Source organism: Pygocentrus nattereri, chromosome 11 (assembly GCF_015220715.1).
Source record: "Pygocentrus nattereri isolate fPygNat1 chromosome 11, fPygNat1.pri, whole genome shotgun sequence".
NCBI lineage: Eukaryota > Metazoa > Chordata > Actinopteri > Characiformes > Serrasalmidae > Pygocentrus > Pygocentrus nattereri.
Genome location: NC_051221.1, coordinates 39,165,220 through 39,192,269, shown reverse-complemented (window position 1 = coordinate 39,192,269; position 27,050 = coordinate 39,165,220). Strand labels below are relative to the sequence as shown.

At 39.7% G+C, this 27,050-nt stretch overlaps 1 protein-coding gene across 2 annotated transcripts; it reads left to right on the top strand.

Annotated features, from left to right (window-relative positions):
- Nucleotides 1–43: 43 nt before the first annotated feature.
- Nucleotides 44–26,580, top strand: ppp6r2a (protein phosphatase 6, regulatory subunit 2a). 2 transcript variants are annotated; one of them, XM_017706436.2, is made up of 24 exons: nt 44–291; nt 2,021–2,177; nt 5,652–5,906; nt 8,569–8,755; nt 9,905–10,042; nt 12,474–12,539; nt 12,816–12,928; nt 13,858–13,971; nt 14,337–14,463; nt 14,622–14,774; nt 16,154–16,384; nt 16,775–16,839; nt 16,973–17,088; nt 17,289–17,374; nt 18,268–18,348; nt 18,528–18,625; nt 19,003–19,060; nt 19,158–19,285; nt 19,989–20,155; nt 20,529–20,664; nt 20,960–21,012; nt 21,096–21,252; nt 21,507–21,638; nt 23,629–26,580. In XM_017706436.2, the coding sequence occupies exons 3-24, from the start codon at nt 5,680–5,682 to the stop codon at nt 23,669–23,671; spliced, it is 2,676 nt and encodes an 891-aa protein (XP_017561925.1). In that variant the 5' UTR covers nt 44–291; nt 2,021–2,177; nt 5,652–5,679; the 3' UTR covers nt 23,672–26,580. The 2 variants fall into 2 exon arrangements, with proteins under 2 accessions (XP_017561925.1, XP_017561923.1); XM_017706434.2 differs by having other exon boundaries at nt 45–291; nt 20,957–21,012.
- Nucleotides 26,581–27,050: the final 470 nt, after the last annotated feature.

The window sequence follows — 27,050 nt, the reverse complement described above, 5'->3', positions numbered from 1 at the left end:
AAATAACCGGAGAGCGCGCTCCCGTCACACTTCGCCATTTTGAATCGAAAATATGACCGATTTCTTCTCGACTCGCATGTGAGCGCCTGAGTCCGTCGAGCCTCGCAAAGCTGCGTGAGCCGCTCCGTTTGACAGAGTGAGAGGTCCAGCGCAGCATGCGCCGTCCTCTGGAGAGATAGCCGCTTCTCGAGGGTCGGCGGCGGGAGAGAAATCAGCCGAGCAGCGTTAGCGTCGGAGCGGAGCTTCACGGCCAAAACACATCGGTTCTCCAACTCCACACCGAGCTGAGAGGTAAGTTCAGGCACCCCCGGAGAGCTGTGAAGCTGGGCCGGGCCGGGCCCGGCCGTCGGCTCCCCGGCTCAGCGGCTCTGCGTCTGCGTTCCCGCTGAGCTGAAATCGCTGGAGAGTTTGTGCCGCGGAGACTCACTTCGCTAACGCGCTAACTCACTGACTTCTCCAGCGGTGTCGGAAGCGCAACGAAAACCAGGATAATACCTCCAAACTCTGTCAGACACACGCGTACTGCCTCCAGACAGAGCACTCCCGGCTTAATTTGCGGGGGGAACGAGCTTGTTTAATGGATTAATTCGTGCCGTCCGGGTCTGTTGTTCCTAAAGTTAGTAGCACGGATAGCCTAGCTTAGCTTAGCTAGCGGTGCTAAAGCTAACGCCAGCTAGGTTAACCGTCTGGTCTCGCTCGGCGAGGCCCCGTATAGTTCAGCATGTACCCAAAACAGGCTGAACAGCACAATTAGCTCATGTTTTAAATGGTTTCGGGTTTTTTTTATCAGCATTCATACTACGCCTAAATGCGGTTATTACTTATTTGGTCGTTTGTTTTGCTACTTGCGCCCCAGAGAACGAGTGGTCGGGCAGTTCTCTGAGAACAACCGTCGCTCCCTTCAACTTAAACCCAACATTAGTTCTGCATTTCACACTAAGGCTCCACACAGGCCCGTAACCTCAATGCATCCACGCTTAGTTGGTGCGAAGTTGCCTTTTTTAGTGGTTTCTGTGGGATATAAACAGCCCAGCGAGGCGCAGGGGCTCTGTGGAATTGCTGTATCAGTTTTCCGGAGTTAAGATGCCTCTGGACGCCGCTGAGTTGTGCAATAAATGGCCACTTGTTTTTGCTCTTAAGTGCTGCCACAGCCCCTCACTCATCTTCTCGGCGTCTTCGCCCTGCTTAGGCCCGTGTCTTACGGCCTGTATTGTTTAAAATCACAACTGCTCGGTTCTATTTTAGTTTTCTTTCCTGTTTGGAGTGAGCCGAGGCGGGGGGGGGGTACATACTCGAGGGGCTGCTGTTTTACTGGGCTGCGTATTGTAATAGTATTTGCAGGGTGGACATTTGTGCATGTGCAGTGTGTGACGTCCACATAAAAGCAGGAAGCAGTTATTGCCCCCCACACCCCCAACACACACACACACTTTTTACAGGTCACTTTTCCCCCTAATGACATTTTCTGTCCGGTCAGTCTTGTCATCACGCCTTGTCCACTTTCAAGCATTGTTCCTTTCATCTGTCATCACCAGGGTGTTTAATGCTTAAGGAAGCATGTACCAGCTGCCGTCTTGAGTGTGCCATATGTACATGAATTGTAGTGAGGGGTGGACGCGTCCTTTGGCATAAATATCGTGTCAGATGGCGTGATCTTTTTGCCCATGAGAGATTTATGACTGCTTTATTTTCACGTTAGTGTTGTGGTACGCAGAACAGACTGAATGGGCTCTGCAGGGCTTATGGTGTACACACCAGTACAGAGGAACTGTGTGTGTGTGTGTGTGTGTGTGTGTGTGTGTGTGTGTTTACTGTTGGCAAGGAAGTGACCGTTGTATTGAACATTGTGTGTAAGAGGAACATTTCTCAAATTGATTTGCTGTGCATGCAAGCGAATGTGGTATCTGCGCACAGGATGAAGTTAGACTGAAAAGGACATTGTTCGTTTTATTTCATGTTTGTTTTTTCTTTCTTTCTCTCTCTCTCTCTCTCTCTCTCACTCTCACCTCTGGTCTCCCAGTGTCCTTCTAAGGCGTGTGTTCTGAGGAGGCCCTGGTGGGAAGTGGACCCCATGCTGATTAATGCCAGGCCGCTCTGTGCTCTCTGCATTCTGCCACTCAAATGCCTGTCTGCTTGTGGAGGAGGTGTAATTAAGGATTCGCTTATTTCATCTGCTGGTAAATCACCATGTTTATTCAAAACTTATCACTCATCCACAAGAAGTTGGATCGCGAGATGACTGGTCCTCATTGTTGCTCGGACGAAGTGTTGGAGTTTAATGCAGCTTGACCTTAATTTTGTGCTCTTTCTGGCTGAATCAAGTGCATAATAGTCTAACTCGGTATGTGTTCAGAATTAAACGTCTTCTCTACTTTACAAGTAGGGATGTCATAAGAAGGCTAATTTGGTGACAAGTCTGTGCTCCTTGGCTGGGAGGGGTACTTTCAAAATGTATTGGCTTCCAGATACGTGTAACTGTAACCTAGTCCAAAGGATTACTGTATTAAAGTAATTGTATTACTTTCCATTACATGTGGATTACTAATCTTTAATTAAAGATGTTTAGTTAAGTTTAAAAAAAAAAGAGAAAAATAATTCTAAGACTTGTTAACATGAATTTAACATAACCACACATCAAAAACAAAATCTGTGCTGTTTTATGAAACAGAATGAGAGGTAATGGGTAAGTTCAGAAATCAAGCTTTGCTCTCCAGAGAAAAAACGTGATTTTAACAGGGGGGGAAAACTAAAAGCTCTGATACTGAAACACAAGGGAAAAGGCTATTGATGTAGAATGGTCCAGTACATTGGAAACTCAATCCAGTACTATTGCCAAACTCAAGAGATCAGTCTGTTAGAAATCCTCTCTTGAGACACGTCACCAACAATAATTATAAATAGAGGCCATCATGTGTGTTCAATCTGCTAAAAGGCTGTACAGAATCATAAGGGTTCCTGTTGGTGTGTCATGCTGGGCTTTGATGATCGTAAATTTGAAGATGCTCCCTAATCAGCTCTCCACGGTTTCAGTCCTCAGAAATCCTAAGAGTTTAAGTGGGCATTAAAATAGGCATTGAGCTGATTGATACAAATAATAATGATCAACACAGATTAACGTTTTGCGTATGTCATTCGTGAACTGCTAAAGAAAGGAAGCATACAAGTGAAAGCGAAACTAACGTTGCTACTCATGAGACTTAATTTGCTGTCTCTCCACATTTCACATTGTTACTTAAAAGCAGTCAGGTTAAGGTTTTCTAAAGAAATATAGTTTACGGTCAGATCAGATCAATTTACCGCAGTAGAATCTGGTGACGTGGAAATCCAGGTGTTTAAAACAACACCTGATTTAAATATCTTCAGGAAAACGCTGCAGATCTCAGTTCTGCCTATAAAAAATAAAAATACTTAATAAAAATCAATAGATGGGCTGAATACGAGGTTGTGTTGCTGCTGCTGAGTGGGGGAGTCTTCAGAAGTCTCTGTAAAAGAACGAGATGGTGCCGTCTAAATGTTCTGCTGCTGAGAGAGCACTGCCAATTAACATTAACCTAGAACAAAATATCCTGCTTTTTGAGGCTGATGAATAAAGTATCATCTGCAGTGCCGTGTAAACATCAATCAATCAATTCTAAGTGAAAGTAAAGCAGGTGACAGGTTTCAAACAGGTCACTTTAAGTTCAGTTTGACGATTAATTAACTGCAGTCATTTAACTAAGTCATTATTGTTTTTGTTGGCATACAACATTTGATAGGCTTAGTTAATAGGGCCCATATCCTACACTAGTCTAGGATTTTAGTTTTCCCCCCTTTGAATCCCTTAATGACATTTTTGTGGGTCCATATATGGAAAAATAGTTCATTTGTAGTTCGCCTCTTTTTATCCCTTAGAATGAAACGGGCCGTTTTTGTGACTGTGCCTTTAAGACTGGAATATGTAAATAAGCTCTGTTTTAGGTCCAGTTTCCCAAAAGCATAGTGTCAGGATCATCTTAACTGGTAGAGAGAGTGTTCAGCACGAATTTTTGGGCTACAGTGCTTTCAGGAAACCCAGCTCTGATTGGCTGCCCAACTTCAGTGTGAACTGGTGGAGCTAAACTGCTTTAGGCTAAATAGATATGTAAATATCGTTTTTGTGACATCACAAAAACAGTGGCTTAAATAGGCTGTTTTTGCAGCTTAGTTTCCATAGATGTGCTGTGTGGAGAGGTGTGTTTTGAAACTGTTGTAAGGCATTGTTTACAGGCTAAATCAAGCTGTTATTTCAAAATTGAGGAAATATCAGTTTTTCATTTTGTGGACCTTTTAAACTACCTTACTTTTTCAGCTGTATTGTGTTGTATCATCCTTATCGTGCAGTCATGTGTGAGCTAGATGTTACAATTTTAGGTGGATTTTATTACAAACAAGCTTCTTTCCCCATGTCAGTAAATTGCCCTAGTTTTATATAGAGGGCGGGTGTGTGGATGCGTTCAGGCAGGCTTTCCTACAGTCATTGAGCTACAGAAGCTCTGACTACAGAAGTTTCAATTTTACTTTCACAGTCTCGAGATGCGGTTACTGTCAGTCCAGCAGCTGTATGTTTATGGATAACGGAAACGTATGTAGTGTTTACTAAATGAGATTTCTGTTTTTGTTGTGACAGCAAATGAGGTCTGTGAATCATTTTCTGTGGTTTAGTATCTGTAGTATTTAGTATTGACGTCTCTGCAGATTGATTTAAGTGGAATAGGCAGGGTAATGCATTTTTTTTTTTTTTGCTGATGGTATTAGCATTTGTGTTCCTTTAACCTTTGCTTTGCTTCTGCTTTTCCCATTCCTTTATCTTCAACCAATAATGCATGCATGTCTTTGTTCTCCTATACTGCTCTTTTGTCCTTTTTCTTTTTTTTTTTTTAAAGAGTGTGGTACTTATAGTCTAAATCTTTTTTTTTTTTTTTTTTTTTTTTTTTTTTTTTTAAACCTGTCATGTCTGGCAATTTTTGCAATCGGAATGGAAATCCGAATGCACTGATGTACCAAACATATTTGTTTTCACAAGAACAGCTCTATAGGTTACTAAAGCCTATTCTTGTTAATGTTTGTGTTTTATTTGTTTGGCCAGGCCTGACAGGCAATAAAGGAGAGAAAAAAGAGGACAGGAAAGAAAGAGAAGAAGGGAGGAAAAAAAAAAAAAATTATAATCAATAAATAAATCAAAAAAGAAAGAGAAAAAATAAATAAAATAAGTAAATAAATAGACAACTAAATAAACAAAAAAAGGAAAAAAAAATAGATATACATACATACACATATTCACATATCTATACATATGCATATACACATACACACACACACACACACACACACACAATTCTACTTATAGTCTAAATCTGCCTTGTACTGATCAAATTTAAGAAACTGATATTAGCTTGAGTTTGGTTAATAATTATTAAATTTTTTTTTTTTCATTCTTTTTCTATTAAAGAAAAAATCCAAGTTGTCAATGCTGATGGTAAACTGTGCTGTTTAGTGCATTTGTGCATAAATAAATGGTAAAAAAACATGACAGTTACAAAATAAAAATTGATATTTGATATAGATTATTTAAGTGTTTAGACGTGATTCATATTTTGATCACATGCTTACAGCTACTCGTGCTCTTTTTCCAGGTCTGTGCTTCCTTCTGCAGCCGCCACCATGTTCTGGAAGTTTGACCTGCACACCACCTCCCATATCGACCAGCTGCTGGACCGGGAGGACGTGACTCTGAGGGAGTTGATGGAGGAGGAAGATGTATTGCAGGAGTGCAAGGCACAGAATCGCAGGCTCCTACTCTTCCTGTCCCAGGATCACAGCATGCAGGAGTTGGTCAACCTGATCACAGAGGAACCCTCTTCTGACCTGGAGGAAAAAACACGCTTCAAGTAAGGCGTTGAGGAGTTAACGTGGCATTTTGTTTGGATTTTTACTTTCCAGAAAACTAGAAATTAAAAGTTGGCTAAAATCTACTTGAGCTGTTGAACAGATTGTGTTAGTATTGGATGCATGTCGGTCAAAAAAACGTGACTCTGTTGAATTGAGCTGTAGAGTCTCATACTATAGGTGCTGTAAGGTCTTGTGTGATGCTCTAATAAGCAAAATACATTTAGTGGCCTCTGTCAGTCAGGCCGATGGTAACCAGGGTTAAAATAAGGCTAACTGTGTGTGTGTGTATAATAATAATAATAATAATAATAATAATATAATTGGGATTCAAAAAAGGCAGCTATAAGCCAGGCCTGGCAAATCCTGGAAAATAATAGTTTGAAAATGTACACAATGTTCAAGGAATTTCTGATTTGAGCCACTACAGAATCTAGAAGACAAAAATACAGTGACGCCCAAGGCTAATGTTTGTAAAACCGACTGTAAATCTCAGCTAGCTGAGGGGAAGCATTCAGGATGTACATGTTGCAAACTTTGTGGAAGATGTTTTGACATTCAAACGCTGGAAGTGGAGAATTAACAAGCCAAATGAAAGGGAAACGCACACCACTGCTGCTTCTCACACCAAGACCTGCATGACTGGCTTCTTCAATGCGAGTCACTGCTCTCTGTCTGCACCACGGCTGCTAACCGAATACCAAGTGCTGCAGCTGCATTAAGAAAGTCTTGCTGACTAAAGAAATGTCTCTACTGTTGTTGACTCACTGGATTTACTATCATATGTAACTTTAGACATAATGAAATGGGGAGAGGTGTGTGTGTGTGTGTGTGTGTGTGTGTGTGTGTGTGTGTGTGTGTAAACAATGTGACTGTGTTATGTTTTTGACAAGATGCCAAACCGCTCATTAGGAAACCGGTGGAGGTGTTTGCATGAGATCTGACTGTTAAATATAGATATCTATACATTCAGAATTGTCAAATTGCAATTCCGTTCAAACTGCACTCTGACTAGGTAATCGTTTGTAAATCAATATGTAATGAACATTTAAATGTAGTGAGCAGCTGAGTTGTCTACATGTGAGATTAGTGCTGGGAGGCATTGATAACATGCGATATCTCATGCTCATATCACAGCATTAGGTGCTAAAGTTTAGCACTGCTGAAGTTAATAAACTCAGGCTTCATGAGGTTTTTATAATTATTATTATTATTAGTAAATAAATGACTTAGTTAACTATCAGGACTTGCGTACTGTTAGTAAAATGGACAAAATAAAATTTTATCTGTCAAATATATTGATTAAAATATCATGAACAGGAAAGCAGCATCATATGGTAAGTCAGAATCACAGTATACCAGTATAGATGTTATATCGTCCTACACTGCGCCACCTGTTGAGCATCGAAATGTCATTTTTGTCATGATTTTTTCCCACTGTGATGTATTTATTTTATTTATTTTTAATTGTTGTCAACAATAACAAGCCTCAGAGCAGTTGCACGCAGCCATTTCAGACTCATTTAGACTAAAAGCTGTAGTGAAATCTGCATCGTTCCCATAAATGCATTTTGAAGGGTGAATTGCCTTGCACTACAGAATAGGAAGGCAAAGCCGAAGTGCTCGGTATTCCAGTATTTCATTTTTATGTTCTCTTCTACATAAGCCTTTCTTTAATACAGGATTTACGTATAAAGCACTGACATGCGTCACCAATGTTTTTTCCGTGTGTTTGTTTATCTTGGGTTCGGAAATTGTGCTGCTGAAATTCTCTGGTATTTATTCAATCATGTGCCTTTAACAATACAAGAAATCCAAATGTAACACCAAACAATCAGTTTACATTACTTTAGCATAGGAATCCTTTGGATTAAGTTAAAGTTGTTTTTACTTGAATTTTTATTACGTTTGTACTGGAATGCATTAGACCATAAATGTACAAGTACATATCAGACCCTGTGTAAATAGGCCTTTGATCCTGCAACTTGACACTTAAAATGCATATTTATCAATTCAGATCTCTAGGTAATTCTACATTATAATAGAGACTCTTATAGCAGGCAGGGTGCACCACGCTGTCAGCACTCCTGGCGCTCATGATGCTGGCTCATCTGTCAGCCCAAATTGTGAAAAAATCATCATCATCATCAGGGGTGTGGCAAAAAATATCTTCAGTCTGTTTCCCTTCCAGTTTTAACTTCAGAAAGTTTCGTTCGTAGTTTTCTGAGAGAACCAATGTAGATCTCATTGCATCAAGACTATGTACATGCCATTGTGCTGTGTGGTCAGTGGTAGTCTTGTGTAAATAGGAAACCAATATGGTTAGTTTATAAAAATAGAGCAGAGTCATTAGCGTGTCAACTAGGTGTTGTTGATACAGTATTGAATGACATGTATTTTGCATTTGCACTTGGCATAGACAGGCATTTATATTGACTGCATGGTGGACTAGATTTTACTGTCTCGAATTATTTGCATGAAACAATGCAAACAAAGCAAGTCTGTTAATATGTGTACATCCAATTGCTCTTACTTTAAATCAGTAGTCAAGCAGTGCATGTGTATACTGGTCACTTTTACTACCAAGTGAAAAAGGAAAACAAATAGGCCACTATCCTCAGTTTAAGGGTTTGTTGTGATTAATTTAATTCTCTGTTCACATAGGTTTCCAAATATCGCCTGTGAACTCCTCACTTCTGATGTTACCCTCATTAATGATAAGCTGGGTGGAGATGAATCTCTGCTGGAGAAACTCTACCATTTCCTTGAGCAGGACCCACCCCTCAACCCCCTGCTGGCTTCCTTTTTCAGCAAGACCATCGGCAACCTGATCGCACGCAAAACGGAGCAGGTAGTCTCAGATCAGTTGTAGGACCATGATTTTAATCTTCACTGACAGACAGTGTGGTGATACGTGATATTGAGTGTGCCTGACTGTGTGCATGACTATTAAATTGTTGTTGTTGTTGTTGTTGTTGTTAATAATAATAATGTAGACTTATCACTTCTGGGCAAAGCGTGCCTGTTTGAATTCTGAATATGCTGTTCACGTGAATCATGTTGTTTCGAGGACTTTTTAATTTTAGGATGGGGGGGGGGTTGGGGGTTTGCTGTTTGCTATCCGCCAACAGTTCTGAGACAGAATCTCTTCTCACCCTAAACATAGCGCAGCAGCAGTAACTGTCATTATTTGGCCAGTCCACAGTTATAGTATTGGCCTTTCAGAACAAGATATCACTCAGAAATCATCGGGGTCAAAGCACTTCACACCTTATGAAGCCAGTAGAGTGTAAATGATGGGCAGAATTTTTATAATGGACGATTTATTATGAGGTGAGGTCTCAAAAGGCAATGTCTGACACTGACCTTTTGACCTTGGTATAGTAAGCAACAATTGTTTGCCAAATAAATGAAAATACCTAGAAAATAGTACAATTTAGTGTATAGTGAGGCAATTACTCCTGTATCACAATCTCAGAATGCGCAAGAATGTTAAAATGTAAAATCAGTACAGTGTTTGTTTTGTTTGTTTGTTTTTTCCCCCTCTCTCTCTCCCTCTCCAGGAATGATGCCACCAGTCCTGATACAGGGGATTGGTTTCTGAAGTTGTTAACGATTTTACTGCTGCATAAGTTTTCTTGTCATTCAAATAGTCATTCAAAAAAGTGCTCAACTCGTCATTGTTTGTCATAGTTGAGAAATTAGTATTCATGTATAGAAATAATTTTGTTAGTAGTTTCCTACTGTGGTCTAGTGGCAGACAGTGCATTTTGAAGTGGATATGCATTACAGGAGAACGCTTGTTGTAGGGTTTTTTTTGGACTTCTGCAATTCATTACTAAACTTGGGCACTGCGTTTGACTGCTGCCCAGAGCGCCAACTAGTGGATATATTAATTGACTAGTCTATGCAACCCCTCACTCAGAGCTTGTAATCAAAGGCATGCATGATTGAACATTTAGTAATTCTCAAGAACAACTGAAAATCTGTGTTCTTCCAGGTGATTTCGTTCCTGAGGAAAAAACATAACTTTATCGGTTTGGTGCTGAACCACTTGGATGCATCAGCTATGATGGACCTCCTTCTGCGCCTCATCAGCTGTGTGGAGCCAGCCCCACTCAGACAAGAGGTCCTCACTGTAAGTGCACAAACACCTTTTTAAGCTGGTTCCTTTTCCAGTATTTCATTTAGTTTCTTACACTTTCTGATCAGCAGTGGACCTGCTGTTCAAAACCTGCTCTTAGTCAACATGAACATCAAAATAGTGTGGTTTTCCATAGAAAATGTATTTTTCATAGTTTACATACAAAGGATGGGCATCAATTTGGCACAAGTTAATATTTTGAAACTCAAAAACTAAACAAATACAGCTCTTCCCTTTGGTGTTCCTTCCGAAGCTTTGCCCCCAGAACACATGCTCACGTGCTGCGGAGAATAGAGCGCTTAAATGCTGGTACTGACTGAGTTGTGAACAATTGATAAATCGATAAATAAATGAATTGATGACACAAGTGGACATACACTTAGCGTCCCAACATCAGCTAACACAGACACTTGCTAATTCTGCCTTTTTTTGAGTCTCTAGGATTTTATTAGTTTTTGATCCACTTCTATCTGAAGCTGATTTTCTTGCCCAGCATTGCAGCATGTATTACCAGACACTGTTCACAGGCAACTACATTAATTAACCACTTGGCAAAGTCACTTAGAGGGAAATGTGCTATAAAGTGTCTTGCACATCAGTGTGAGTGTCACTCTTAATACCATTCAAAGCCACACCATTGTTCACTCTTTTCTACCCTAGTTTGGTCATATTCTTTTCTTTGGTAAGAGTCATCATTGGTGGTGGCAGAATTGGCGGTTTTCACTACCATGGATGTAGGGCTTGATGCTCATATTAAATCATTTAAATTGTTTGAGCAAAATGTATCGATCGCTCTGATCTCAGTCACTTTTCACATGACCTTAGTCTCAGGAATGTATCAGGATTGTTTATATATTTGGTACGAGCTGAGCAAAGTAGGTTTAATTTCAGCCTCAACGTTACTTATATTTTCTGTGCATGGAGTGGAGCCCCTTCATAGGTTTGATGTATGTGGAAGGACAAATAAGGAATAATATACTCCAGTAAGCTTTGCTGGTTTGGGCAAACGCTGAATCCTGTGTATGATGACAGTTAGTTAATGTGCTTTTCAAGCTGTTTAGAAACCGCTTCCTTTTGTACCATCATTACTTTGAACAGCTACCCGGCTGTCACAATGAGTCTCATCGGTAGATTTATGAATGGCTAGATATGTAGCTAGGATATGGCTGGTTGACACACAATATGATTGACTACCAAGTAATTACGCCTCCTTGTGAATGTTGATTTTTGTAGTTTTTTTTCCCCCTGTTCCATTTATAGAGCCTGAGGAAGCTACAGAGACCAGATTGTTGTGTGGTTTTCTTTTTTTCTTGCACTAAACAGCTGTAACCACCACCTCGTTTCTACGCTCACTGTCCATTTTATCAGCTCCACTTACTGTAGTTTTTGTAGTTTTACAGTTACAGACTGTAGTCCATCTGTTTCTCTGATACGTTACCCCCTGTCACCCTGTCCCATCACAGAGCAGGCATTATTTGAGTGGTACATCATTCTCAACACTGCGGTAACACTGATGTGGCTTGTGAGTGTGTTTCACTAAAATGAGTGGTACTGCAGTATTTAAACACTGTCTCCACTCCATTTGACTCTCCTCCTTCGTTTGATCCACCTTGTAGATGTAAAGTCAAAGACAGTAGCTCATCTGTTGCTGTGCTGTTTGTGTTAGTCATTGTCTAGTCCTTTATCAGTGGTCACATGATGCTGTTGGCTAGGTATTTTTGATTGGTGGACTGTTCTCAGTCCAGCAGCGACACTCAGGTGTTTTTAAAAAAAAACAAAAAAAAAAAACTCAAACCTAAAAGTTGATGTCACTTAGAATAGATGGGATAAGCTTGTTTAATGTGATGAGCTTTAATTTGCAGGGGATAGATTTCTAAATGTGCGTTTCTGTTTGTTTGTTACTGTTTGTTCTACCAGTGCAAGATGTTTATGAATTACTTGTGATTTGACCAGCTTGAGGCTAAAAAGCTGACTTTTCACATAATTAATACATTTCTTTAATATTAAAAGCATTTGTCAGCACCGACTTTGTAGTGATTTCAGATTTCAGCTATAGGTGTTTTGTATGTCTTGTTGGTTGTATAGTTGTGGCAAGAATATTGTGATTCATTTTACTGTTTTACAGCGATCTCGCTTGTCCAGTTTTCTCCTTACTCTGTCTTGTTCAGCAATTACATATTATATAACTTTTGGCACAGGTGATCGGAACATTTACTAGCGGTCTTACCAAATCACGCTTCTCCGCTTTTTCCTTCTGGATTGCTTGCTGCTTTGTTTGTTTCCTTTTTGCTGAGTGCAGTTGAGCACAACAAAATTAAGCTTACTGAATTGAACTCTTAAGCATGTGTTTCTAGTGTATTGCCTTCTGAATGCAAAGGCTCATATGGCAAAGGCCCAAAGTTTGAAGAGTATGTTCCTTCTACAGTGGCTGAATGAAGAGCAGCTGATCCAGAGGCTGACCGAGCTCATGCAGACGGAGAGAGATGAAGAGGTGAGGACGTTGCTGGCTGACCCAGACCCCTTGGTTAAATTAACACTTCTTGGCTAGATAGGCTTCTTTGGTTTGCATGAACAGTGTGTATCGAGTGCTGGAGTATTTGCTTTTAAATCAGTACTTTACAAAACATAAATTGTATTTTATTAGAACTGCCTTTGTGTTCTTGACTGCAAAAAGTTAACATGCTGCATTTGTAAAGCTTGGACATATATTCTGTCTGTTGTGAAGTAATAATCTTTCATCTTTATTGGTTTTGCTTGTTTCCTGCAGAGACAATCGAATGCGTCCCAGACTCTTTGTGACATCATCCGTCTCAGTAGAGACCAGGCCAATCAGATGCCAGAGGCCATGGAGCCAGACCCTTTATTGACGGTCCTAGAGTCGTAAGTTTACTTGTCAGATGTCACAGATATTATCTTTAGTCTGCTTTTTTTTTTTTTTTGTTAAAAAGGCAGAAAAAGTGATTAATCAGTACCACAGGTAACTCAGAACTAGGCTTCCTCATTGTGCAAAGCTGGACTGTTATATTTTGCATGCATGGCAGCAGTACTTACATTTACATTTATGGCATTTGGCTGACGCTCTTATCCAGAGCGACTTACAACTTGATCATTTTACACAGGGGGGGCCAAGGAGTCTTGCCCAAGGACCCTTATTGGTATAGTGTAGGGTGTTCACCCAGGTGGGGATTGAACCCCAGTCTACAGCATAGAAGGCAGAGGTGTTAACCACTACACTAAGTAACCACCATGTGCTTAATATGATTTTTAAACACTACTTGTAATCAGGTTGAGATGTTGGTTACTAAACTTACGAAATGCCTCTGTTAAAACAAGCTTAGTTATAGAATCTTTCCCTTTTGTGGTTTTACAGAGTGGAAATGTAACTAATGAATGAGGTTCTTCTGTTTTGTTTTGTTTTTTCTCTCATACTGGTGAAATTAATCTTATGATGTATTGCATGAAATATTTATAAATATAGTGTGGCGCTGTCACTTGTGGTTATTACTAATAGCTTAATCTGTTGTTTTGATGGCAAATCATGTAATCAGCAGAAGATTACATGATTTACAAAGAAGACTCACAGTAGTCTGGGGACGGTGAACGCTGTTTCAAAACTATGATCTTTTGTTTCTTGAAATTCTGTTTCTTGAAGTTCAAGGTTGATTTGATGTATGTTTTGGATCTGTGTCTTGTAATTTTTGTTTTGTTCATTTACATATCAAGTAAACATGCGTAATCAAGTTGTAATTGAAAGTTGTGTTGAACATATATCTTGGAAAGGATTACTAATAAGTTTTATTTTTCTTTAGAGAAGAGAATGTGGCGCGACTTCTAAAGAGCATGTTTGAGGGGGAGAAGAGCGAAGCTTCTATTGTCAATGGAACTCAAGTGCTTCTTACCTTACTGGAGTCTAGGAGGTCAGGGTGAGTGGAGCTACATATGTAAACTCTCTCTGCTCTGTTTTATATATTACACATACACACACATGCAGTCCTTTGCAAAAATATTCAGCCCTTAAGTGATCAGCTTTGTCTAGATTACAACTGACACTCAGATTATTCTAGCTATTTTTAATTGCAGTCCAATATGCCATTAAAGTGCACTTTAGCAGATAAAAACGGGGTCAACTGGCGAGTCTCCGCATACAGCTTTCCTTCAGATTCACTGCCTGATCAGTGATCCTTGAATTAAGGGGAGCTTTAATGCAGATATGTACGCACATACGTACACACGCGCACCTGTACATAAGATGGAAATTAAGAAGGAGGCTTTTGTCTTTCTGTTTCAGGCTGGAGGGGCTAATGGAACTGTATTCTCAGGGATGTGAAAGGTCTTACACTGTCAGTGGCAGTATTCTACGTGCTATTGAGCCTCATCTAAAAGACTTCCAGCAACTCCTACTGGACCCTCCTAAGGTAAGATGAAGGGGAATGGAGTCTGTTATTTAGAACTGAGGTGCTGGGTAATATTTGCGTTGTGTACTTACGCACTTATTTACACGGTGGATAGTCTAGAAGTAACTGACATTGGCATCCCTTTCATTCCTGCTCCTTTTTCCTCGGGTATGGAACAGAAAAGTGCAATACTTACAACCGTTGGCGTTCTGGAGCAACCGCTGGGGAACGCCCGCCTTCATGTGGCCAGATTGGTGGCCTCCCTGCTGCAGACCAGCGACCACAGCGTCTGCCAGGAGCTCTGCAGACTTAACACCATGGACTTGCTGCTGGTGAGGGTTAAGCATTACTTGCATGCACACCATACACAACAAGACCATGTCATTATTATACCTTCATGTCTGTTGTTAAGTTCCTTCCACTGTCTAATTTCATATTTACTCCTTGCTCCTCTACTTTAATCTTAGGTAGCCAATTTCACCAGCGGAGCACAAGTTCAGTCGTAGCCTAGTATGAATGTAAATTGCCCCATGTTTGAATTTGAAAATATTAAAATTTAAATGGTTGCACCAGGTAAAATGGTTTCAGAGAGCGAAACATCACGTTAATTGAAATTGAACTACTCCCTGAGAAATGCGCTGTTTGCAATGAAAGGGATTTCTCAGAATGTTTTACATGTAATTTACATTACTAACATTGGTCTCTGAAATGTTCTAAACTCAGTTGCTGTTATTTAGAATTGTTTGGTAGCTATAATATTTTTGCAGCTCATCTTGCATTACATACGTTAGCTAGCTAGTTTAATTAGTAGAATAGAATACAACTCATTATTCAAACGCAGTTTTCATGTGGAGGAGGGAAAGCCGTCTGCCCATCCTGGAAATTTGTCCACATATAGCCTGTCTAGCATTTTAAAACTATGCTGCAGTCTGAAGAGCTGTAAAATTAATCTACAAACTTGCATTATTCCTTGTTTTTGACTATCGCATATTACTTATTGTAGCTTAAAATTATGGGCATTCCTGAACAAAACACCAAATTTTCTTCCCCCTGTCTTGGAATTTTAGCTCTCAGTGAACAGAACCTCAGTTTATCAGAAGATTGCCAAATGTTTTATTGTTAGAGCTTTTTACATTTACACACCACATTAAAGCAGATTAATGAATTATTACCGGATTAATTCACATAAATAATTTAATATCAAAGTAGCCATCTAGTTTGCCATGTAATAAACTCTTGTTTCTGTAATTATGCCTGTTCTGGGAGTAAAGCAGTACCTAAATTTTGCAGTCTTGTCAGACTGCTCTTCAGTAGTTGAATGCCGATAGTTAAATTCCGGTTCATGTAGTTCCAAAAGACCAGTGTTAATTCCCATTACTGTGTCTTGGTTATGGCTGTAGTCATTATCAGTTACTTGGCTGTTGTCAGTGAAAAACATAATTCTGTACACAGTGATCTGCAGTCATTTTATCCTCTACCAATTAAATGCTTGTGGTGCAATTTTATTTTAAAGTTACACATTTGACTTGCAGTTGCACTTACATTCACCTGGTGCAACAGAAGACGGTACTCCTTCTTTTTCACTTTTTTTTTCTGTTTTTCTTCATTTGATTTTTTTGTCGTATTGTAATGCACAGCCTCCCTTTGTAAATTTGAAAATACAAACTAATTTAAAATTGCTGACTCATTTTTTTTCCCTTTCTGCTTGCAGGATTTATTCTTCAAATACACCTGGAATAACTTCTTGCACTTCCAAGTGGAGCTGTGTGTGGCATCAATTCTAAACCACTCTGCTCACACGGGTCTCCAGATCCCAACTCTTCAGAACCACGATGAGAAAGCTGTTCAGGGCTCTGAAAGCCAGAAAGAGGAGGGGACTCCAGGCCAGGATAGCAATGCAGACCCAGCACACACACCCATCCACGATGCCTTGGTGGTCAATGTAATTACCACAGCATTCAGTGCAGGGCTGGGTGGTGGTGATTATTAGATGTGGCAAGATTTTTATAATAATAATTAAAAAAAAAAATTTAAAAAAATCAGGGTTATTTGGTAACTTTTTATTTATGCGTGGTAAATAAGAGAGTAAGATTACATATAGACCTTAAGATTATAAATGGCTTAAAGTCTCATTAATGGCCTATAAAACAAGTTGGTTATAACAGTAAATGAGAACGAAACTTGTAAATACATTTCAAATTATTTTAATGTAATGATTATAAAGTTATATGTTTATTTACAGCAGTTAATGTACCCCCATATGTAGTAAGTTATGCTATTTTTGTGCTATATGCTCTTTTAGTGATGCTATTTGTCTTTTTGCATTCTTCAGCTTTTCCAGCAGTGCCGTTTGGTGCAAAGGATCCTGGATGCCTGGGAGGAAAATGACAGAATTCAGTATGAGCTGCTTGAGTTTTGACTCGATAGTAATTATGTAGTATGATAGTAGATACTCGATTTTAATTATGGATGTCTGTATTATAAATGCTCTTCTACTTGTCCTTGACAACTGTGTTATTGTTGTCTGTAGGGCTGAAGGTGGCACCAGGAGAGGAAACATGGGGCATCTGACTAGAATTGCCAACACTGTGGTTCAGAACCTGGAGAAGGGACAGGTGCAGTCTCAAATTAGTGATTTGATTAAAGGTAGGTTTTTGTGTGTGGTGCTGTGTTGCATGAGCTTCAGTTTTGCATATTTTGTGTTATTGTATGTTGAAATTTATAATGGGTTTTGTTTTTTTTTCCCTTCACTAATTGCTGGTTGATCTATATAGGAATGGCGCTATAATTTTTTTCTTTAGTATTTTGAGTGTGCTACAAGAACTCTTATCTTAATTTATTCACAGAACTGCCTGAGGACTGCAGAGGGCGTTGGGAGAGTTTTGTTGGTCAAACTCTGAGAGAAACAAACCGGAGAAACACAGTTGACTTGGTACAAAGGACACGCAGGCTTAGCATTCATAAAACACTGTAGAAGACCGAATATATTCCAGTAAACTTGCACATCGCCTAAATAATCCACTTGTATCATGAACAAGAGCAACGAATGAACGAACTTGGCAGCACAAAGATCATTTCCTCTGAACAGCTCACACTCAGATTTTAAATAATTTTTTTTTATTATTTAAACACTGCAAAAACACACATGACTAGAAATGGCACATTGCATTCTTTTTATTTTGACTGCTGAAATAGCATCCAGTGATTTATCAAATGAAATTCATAATTCAGTGAATTCATTTTGAAATCTCACTCTCATCTGAACTCACATTTATAGCAGGTAAAAGATTCTTCAAAAATGTAATTAATAGTAGGACGTTAACTCGCATCAGCAGGATCCAATAAATGCAAATGTAAGCATGTTATCCAGATGTCACAAGGACAATTTACACAAAATGTTTAATATGTTTAGAATTTTTGTAATCGAACCAAATCTCCAAATTCTATGCTATTTCATATTTATACTTGAATTTGGAGTTCTCCACGTTGTGGATGTCAGAGGGCCCTAAACATTGGATGATAATGGTACAGTGGGCATGCAAGGGTTGGTGGTGGTGGGGGGGGGTCTAGATCAGAGTCTAGGATCAGAGTTTGAGCATTCACAGTTCTTTAAAAAAAAAAAAAAAGTGACCCAGATCCTATTCAAGGCAAAAAAATCCGATTTGTGCTCACCTGGTAAAGTGAAAACAATCTTTGGTTAGTGCAGTTAAACAATATGCTACTATGTGTTAATGTATTTTGTGAGAACACTGTAGCCTTGCTCTTAATTTGTGCCGGATGAATAGCATCCTGATGGTTTGCCTCATGTGTCTTGCCTGGTTGTAGGTGAGCACGCATAATCTGCATTCCTCCAGTGAGGATGATGACATGGAGAGCCCCTTCCCTAATGACCTGTCCATCCAACAGGTAAAGATAAGCAGTCAGTGACTGTATTTGACAAAACTTTATTTTTTTTTTTTTGTAGTTTTCTGGCAGTCATGTTTAATTTGGAATGTCATAATGTTGGATCTTCTGATCACAACTGACCACAAAAGTTTTTAATCTTCATTCCCCCTCATTATTTCATATTTCATATTCCCCTCCAGGCATTCTCTGATTATCAGATCCAGCAGATGACTGCTAACTTTGTAGATCAGTTTGGCTTTAATGATGAGGAGTTCAGTGAACATGATGAAAACATCAAGTGAGTTTTCTGACTCAGAATGTTGGTTTTTTTTTTTTGTTGTTTTTGTTTGTTTTGTTTTTTGTTTTTTTGCATATTTATTTTGATCCCTTGTGTTGGCTGAAATCATCCGATATGCCCTACATGGGTAAAGATGTGTTGACGCCCAGATATGTCATCCATCACATGGCTATTAATAGTAGAGATTTTGAAACATAGCCAGGCTCCCTTATTTGGATTGCCCACATACATTTGCCATGTAGTATAGCTTCATCGTTTATACGGTGTTTTGAATAGAATGGCTTGCTAAAAATGTATAGTAGTCTTTATTAAAAGGTCACTTTTGAGCATTCATGTTTTTCTTCCTTATGAAATCTTATGTTTGGTTTCTCTTTCAGTGCTACTTTTGATCGGATTGCTGAGATTAACTTCAATATCGATGCAGATGATAATAGTGTAAGTGCCTGTAGGTGCATGTGTCAAGCATATATCAATTCATATTTCATTCTTGATGAGCTGTAGTTAGTGTTTGAAAATGCAATTGTAATTGTAGGCCAATGCTGCTGCCTTTGAGGCATGTTTCAAAGAGAGAATACAGCAGTTTGATGACTGTGAAGAGGAAGAGGACATTTGGGAGGATAAAGAGATAAACTATGCAACTCAAGTGAAATCCCGATCTAGGTATTCCACCCAGCTGTAGATTTGTTGATTTAATATTTATTAGCCATGTTATTATCATGAGTAATGTTTAGTATTATTAGTTAACTATTAGTAAATGGTAATTATACACAGACCAGCCACTTCATTAAGTACGTCTACCTTGTATCTACAGTCTTTATCCATTCTATCAGGGGCGTTTACCATACAGGTGTACTTTATAGTTCTACAATTAGTCTACATTGTAGATGCAGAGGGACAGTAGTTCATCTGTTGCTGCACAGTTTGTTAGTCATCCTCTAGTCTTTCATCAGGGGGTCACAGGACACTGTTTGACTGTTCTCAGTCCAGCAGTGAGACTGAGGTGTTTAAAACCTCCAGCAGCACTACTGTGTCTGATCTACTCTCTATACTTGATCTTTACCAGCACAGCACATACTAACAGACTACATCAGTGTCACTGCAGTGCTGAGAATGATCCACTACCCACATAATACCTGTGATGGTCCTGACAATCTAAAATATGCAGAGAAACAGATGGACTATAGTCTATAATTGTAGAAATATATGGTAAGCGCTTGTGTGACCAGTGAAGCTAAAGCAGACAATAAGTGTAGAAACAAGTATCTGATTTTATTCTTATGGCTGATGAGTGTTTGAGATTTTATTTTTATATATGCATCTGTCTCCATCCATATATCCTTAATAACTAGGATCTCTCTCTCAGGTTTGGGGTGTCTTCGTCCTCGGACAGCTCACCTAAGGGTCCTGTGAGGAATGGGCAAAGGGGCCGCGGGTCGGCCTCAGAGGAAGAGGAAGACGAAGAAGGAGCCGCTCAACCCCCCACGCAAACGGCTACAAGCAAGAAGATGGGGTCACCACAGACTCCACAGAGTAAGTCTTTCTCTAAGCCAGTGGTCTCCAACCCCGGTCCTGGAGAGCTGTTTTCCTGCAGAGTTTAGTTCCAGCCTGTATCCAATAAGCTGCCCTGTCACTTAAATCTAATACACCTGATCCAGCCTGTCAGGGACTTGGGAATAGATCGATTAGCTGGAGGCGGTGTGGCAAATTGTGGTTGAAACTAGGCTGTGCTGGAAGGCTCTCCAGCACCAGGGTTGGAGACCACTGCTCTAAGGCATTGCTCACCAAACATTTCATCTTAAAGAGTGCTGGTCTACTGAGCTTCCATGCTCTCAGCCTTCAGGTTACATGAGTTCTGAATATAACTTGGAGTATAAAAATGTTTTTTTACCTGTGTGTGGTTTAGGTCCTGGCTGGGCAGCAAGTTTTGTTCAGGCAGAAGACCGCTCCTCCGGTTCCTGGGCCTCTGCTTCTGAGCAGGGCGGTGAGGAGCAGCGGAACACGGGTTGGGCCAATTTCACGGAGTTCCAGCCTTTCTGCAGGTAAGCTGAGACAGTGTGTTCTTAAACCTAGGCATTAGCCTTTTCTAGGTGCAGTCCAAAATGTAAACGCTGTAAAACTGTAAAAGCTATAGAACACGAGAGCTGAAAAATGGTTTTATTGTTCTGTTGATTATGGGTTTACTGCTCTTTTACACAAATGTGAAATGGAAGTTCTTTTTGAATCAAAGAACACGATTTAAAAATCAGGATTTCATACTTCTCTGTGTTTTCTGCTACCTTTCAAACCTGAATACACTGTTTTTGTTTTTTAACCACTTAATTTCTGTCGCAGCAGCTCAGAGTCCAGTAACTTAGAGAGCCAGCCAGAGCAGAACCAAGAGAAGAAATGTAAGTATTTTCTTTTCTTTCTCGGCCTGTGTAAATACAGTTAGTAAAAAAAAAAAATGTTAATAAATAAAACCTCTCTCCAGGCCCAGGAGAATGGGAGGGGTGTGGAGAACGGAAGGCTCCTCTAGTAGCCTCAGATAGCAGCTCTTCTGGTGGCTCAGACAGTGAAGAAGAGATGGGAAACGACAAGACCGAAGGCTCTCCTAAGACAGCCACCGGTCAGAAAACAGCAACCCAGAGGTACGTTATTGTAACAGTTTGGGGAGAGACATAATATAAGACATTTGTTCTTTAAAGCCACAGAGTAACTGAAGTTTGGGATATTAGGGATTACTTGGGAAGCAACTCTGGATGTGCACTTGTAGTAGCTCCAAATAATCGTAGTATATTTTATAAGCAAATAAATGAGTGAACAGAAACAAATAAACTTGCCTCACTGCCTCAAGCAGCTGTTTGAGTCTTATAAAATACCTTTTTGTCTTGTGGCCTTGAAGTGAGGTGCCTGCTGAATCTATGGAGAAGCTCACTATTACCGATGGGGCCCCTAAGGTCACAGAGTCGACAACGCCTACAGAGCCTGAGGCACCCAAAGGCGATTCAGAAAACACCACTGTGACAGACAAGAGGTAAGAGTCATTAGTAAACCTGATACCATGTGCACGTTGTAAAATTGAGCATTAGTTATTTTGCCATCGTTTGCGCTGGCGCAGTAAAGAAGCAACAGGTAAAGCATATTTAAGTGAGGGTCATGGCTGTAAATGATTAGTGCCGTAGGTCTTAGAATTTTTGATGTACACGCAATCAGCCGTGCTTGTGCCTTAAACTCGGCACAGTAAAAAGCTTCACCACATGCCAGTTTTCTTAGTTCACTTGCTACTTTTTTGTGCTGTCAGTTTTCCTTGGCTGTTGGAAGATTTACCTGACCAGATGACACTCAAACTTAGGTGGAAAAAAATCTAACATTTGATGCAGTCTGAGTGGTTTGAAAGTCAAAGGAGAGGCGATAAGTCTGATTGTCCGCTATTCGCACCGTTGTTCTGTTATCTCTTCCAACTGCTCCAAAATCTGACTAGAGCCAACCAGCACAGACTCGGCCAGACTGTGAATCTGGGCTAAAATTGGAGTAAAGGTCATGTAGTCCATCACCTGCTTAAGCGAACAGTGGTGGACGTTATATTTGGCAGCTTAAACTTAAACACAGATATTTGACACTTGTAACAGGCATTTAGGTAACTAAGCCTTTTACGCACTGTAGCGGTCTTAGTGACTTTTCAGTAAAAAGCTTGAAGCTTGACTGGTGGAGCCTGTTAGCCGAGTTATCTGCTGATCCTTTCGATCGGCTTGTCTGTTGGCTCTCTTCACTTAAAGAATGCAGACTATTTAAAGAGCCTTTTAACAGCAAACTGTGAACACATTGAGAAGGATGAACGTTTAATTATAGATCGAGAAACGTTGTTTTGATGGGATTCGTTTTACACGGGGTGCTGGGGTAATTCATGTTTTTCTGTGATTTTAGTCCCATTCATATCCACCATGTCTGAAATTTCGATGGACTGCCCACTCCAATCATTTTTACCTACTGTGAAACGAACTGTAGAAAAACCCCATGTATGAATTGCTGAATGGATTGTGGGAAAGGAGTTTTTCTTTGCCTGTTTTCTTAAGAATTGAGGCTCTTTTAGCATTTACTTACTATTTGCTGCTGCCCAAGCAGATTGTCCTATCTCAGGTGTGTGACTCCAAACTTTAAATCATTTAATTATTTAAGTGTAATGGTTTTTTCTTTATAGAAGAAAGTTTTGTTTTTTTTGGGCAAAGTTTAATGTTGGCTCTAAATGCCCAAGCTAATGTTAATGGCACACTGAATGCAGTGAAGACAGCTAGGTAGATGGTTGGAGTAAATTATGATTACACTCTTGCACTTTTACACCGTCTTCTTCCTCTGAACAGCTGAATGGAGTGTGTGTGTGTGTGTGTGTGTGTGTGTGTGTGTGTGTGTGTGTGTGTGTGTGTGTGTGTGTGTGTGTGTGTGTGTGCGTCTGCTATGCAGGAGGGTTATGATTAGATATCACAATCTTTTTTTCCCCCAATAGAAAGAATAAAATAGATATTTTGGTTCATTTTTAATGGTGCATTAGGAGTTGCTCTTCCTTCCTAAATATAAACTTTCATAACCAACCTGTTCATAGTGGTGTCTTTTTAGATTCTCTCAGATTTTTGTCTTACTTGATCTGACATGATCTCAGTCAAATGCTTGAATGATATTTGAACTGTGTAGAGCAGTGAAATATCAAGGATGGTGAAAATTTAGAAAACCTCTGCTGAGGCATTTTCATAGTTTAGGAAAGTGTAGTCTTAAGATGGACAGTCTGTCTGTTAAAGAATGCATCATCAAGGGAGTCCAATGCAACAGATGGAAACTACATAATAGGAAGGTGAAAAACATGCTGTTTTGTCTTTAACAAGATTTAATGCTTCTTTATCCCTCACAAACCTCAAAGCTAGACTTGGACATAATAAGGATGCATTAATGTGTAATGGAATGGCATTAAGGTCTTGTTAACTGCCGTCGTCCTTCTGTTCTTACACAACCCCTCTTATTTTTTCCCCCCTCAGAGTTGATGCACCCTCTGAAATCACACCCAATGGACCGATCTGAAAGCTTTTACTACAAAGCCAGACAAAAACCTGGTCAAACCCACTTTTGCCGCTTCCATTCTTAACCCCCAAAACCTCAATACCACTTTTGGTGTTAAAATAAATGATGCTGCCATGTTATTGGACCTGGATACTGCCAATCAGCACCCGCCAATGCAGGAAGAGGAGGCGAGGGGCATGTAACACAAACCAGTAACCAGAACAGTGCTCAGAGGAGTTAGTCTTTTTAATCCTTTTAACTTTGTATGAAATATGCACAGTTTTAATGTAGCAGTGATCTTTCAGTTATTGGAACATTAAGGATTCTTCTTTTTGTATGTTTGGTTTCCCCTCTTAATTCATTTGTGGCTGGAATGTTCACATGCAAGCAGACCGTTGAAACTGGGATGTAAAGGCCCTCATAGGAAAGCACAGGTCAATAAACCCTTCTGTAACTTAAGCCTCTTACAGGTCCTCACTCAAATCAAAATGTTGTTGCTTAATAAGCACTTATGCAAGCATTCACTGTATATTTAAGCACAACTGAAAAGTATTATTTAAACCTTTGTCCTTACTGAAGTGCATCCCGTTGATTCAGAGCGAATGAGGGTTTTTTTTCTTTTCAAAAACACCTTATCATGTTTATTTAGATAATCGAATGTTTTCAAAGTGCTTTGGGTGTTTGGTTTTTTTTTAATGATCGGTTATGGGTCGATATTCCAACTCTGAAATGGTGTCACTGCTTCTCCTCATTGTGTGCAATAATGAAATTTGAAATTTTGCCGTTTAATTTAAATTTTGAACCATTTGATATCAGAGCGTGATCGTGGAGCGGACTTTTTTTTTGCGCATGCATGCAGAGCATTATAAATCAAGCATATACAAACAACTGGTTTCTGTTGGCATCCTTTCTAAGCCGTCTGCTCACATAGAACTTTCTTTTTGTTTTAATTTTGGCTTTTCTCTTCAAGCCAGCACAACCTTTGCCTGTATGTATATTACCAAACATACTGCTTACCTTAACGAAATTGGGTCTCCTGAAAAAGCACTTCCATGAGGTGAACGTGTTCAACATTAGCCTTAAAATCCAGATCCTTCAAAGATGGGATGGAGTCGCTCCAGTACGTAGTGTTTCTTTAAACTTTGGCATTTATGTGAAATACTTTTTCCCACGATATCTTCCTGTGTTCTCACAGCCGGTGTGCGTTTCAAGTTGACCTGCTGCTGTTGTTTTGTTTTTGTTTTTTGTTTGTTTGTTTTTTTCCTCTCTCTACCAGAGGCAGGCACAAGAAGACAGCTGGATCGGTCCTAAATACGTCATACCTTCTCTGATCTCTACACGGACAATGCTGTGTACCCTGATAACAGACTGATGTTAAAGCAGTTCTATTCGTTTGAATCTGTCCGTAGCTCTAGTGCACTCAGTCGTGTAGTGTTTCATCACAGCCATCGTTTGTTTCAGGAACTTTTGGTCTGTTTTAGTTCATCATATCTCTACAAGTTTAAGATGGTACCAAATCCGTTGGATTACAGGATAGGGTTTTTTTTTGTTTTGTTTTGTTTTTGCATTATTTATTTTGCACTTAAAAAGGTGTTAATGTGGAAACCTGTGCACCCTTGATGCAGTGTAACACCGTTATTGTAAGCTCTTAAGTTCTCTGCCTCGGGCGTATGAAGCCTCAGTCGATTCTGCTTCTCTATCTATGACATTTTCAGTAGGTTTGTTTCCAAAGCCAAAAGTATGTGTTGCCTTCTTTTTGTTTTACTGTATACTGTTTTAAAGAATCTTATTTTTCATTTTAACCAACATTATTTTACATATTGTAGAGATTCTAATTTATGTGATCTTCTTCAGCAACCAAAATACCGCTTTCTGTTCAATTTTCTTCTCGTGTCTGGACTGGTTCTGTGTGTAGATAGCTTTCATACCCACGTGTGATGGTCTTCAGCCCCGTACACCAATCTTTAAAACGTCTCCTCTGTTTTATCAGGTCATGGATTTCTCTCAAAGGCTGCAGTAACTAAGTTTTAATCAGCAGTTGTAGTTTTAATTTAACTAATGACGTGACAGATGCTGCAGTTCTGCCTGCGTTTCTCAGGCGTGCTCCTGTAGTAGCACCGTTATAGTGTTGGACTCTGCTCCAACGCTCCTCATTCAAGAAACGCTTTCTTAAAATGTGTGGGAGCAGAGTAATCTCTAAACTAGGACCCATATTCACAAAGCTTCACACAGCGGGACCGCTGAGCTGGTCTCAGATTCCTCTTGTATTTACTAGGATTTAGTGAGGGGAGCAGATCTTGGAGCAGCACTCCTGTTCTGAGATGCTTTGGGAATCCAGGCCCAGCTTTGGGAACCAGTGGTTCATAGTTCAGGATCACTGGATCATCTCTCCTTGGTATAAAACATAACACCTTTTTAGTTCTGGCACAAAGTACTTTGTCATCAAGTAGGACGTGTTTGTGAAGAGCAGATGAAGGAGAGGCGTTACTGTAGTTCACATTTGAGTTTCACGGCTTAATTACTGCAGCTTTTGGTGGCTAGTATTTTTATGATTATTAACGCTTTTAAGACTATTCTACAAGTGTAGATCGTGTGTATTTCTACAATTATGTAATGAGATCTGCCCTCGAAAATGCGAGCAAGTTCCCAGACCGCAATAAGACGATGCAATTTTGGGAAAGGAAAAAAATGGGAGAGAATATCGATGATGCCTGTGATGCATATCATTCCTATAAACACAAATTATAATTGATTATATCCAACAGAGGAAAAAAAAAAACAACTACCATCTACGTTGACTTCTGTATAGACTGGGTCTATACAAGATTGTTGACTACAGCTGTATCTATATATTTTGCTAGATATTTTCAGATTTGTTTGATAAAATTATGTTCAATATCAGAAGTTTAATAAATCTGTTCTCATCAGAATTGAATTTACTATCCTCAGAGTGCAAAGGGCTGCTGTTCTGCCCACAGATGAAGCCGCGCTGAACCGTTACCGAGGAGACAACAGGTATCATGGGTTAAAAAACCTTTTAATGGGTCATCTTTTGTGTTCCAATCAAACTATGAGCTACGGCTTTTTAAGTTGGTGATGCTCAGGGTCGATTGCATTATGAAGCCTGAGGGAGTCTTTTGTTAGACTGACCTTCGTACAGCTGTGAACCAAGGATGTCATACCTTCACATATTGGCCAGTCATGGTGTAATTATGTTCTCAACACGATTCAGCTGCTTTCGTAGCCCCCTGTAAATCAAATTAGGTCCATTAGAAAAGCCACTAACCTGTGCAGTGCTGTGAACTCTAGGACGAGTAGAACACCCCCCAGTTTAGGATGTGGCTGACTGCTGAATTAGTGTTTGGGCTGTGCGTGACGTGGTGTGGCTGGTGAAGCTGCT

Coding starts and splice junctions, on each gene's coding strand:
- ppp6r2a (XM_017706434.2), top strand. CDS start 5,680: ATGTTCTGGAAGTTTGACCTGCACACCACCTCCCATATCGACCAGCTG. Junction 18,349..18,527: donor ATGACCTGTCCATCCAACAG/GTAAAGATAAGC, acceptor ATTCCCCTCCAG/GCATTCTCTGATTATCAGAT. Junction 18,626..19,002: donor GAACATGATGAAAACATCAA/GTGAGTTTTCTG, acceptor TTTCTCTTTCAG/TGCTACTTTTGATCGGATTG.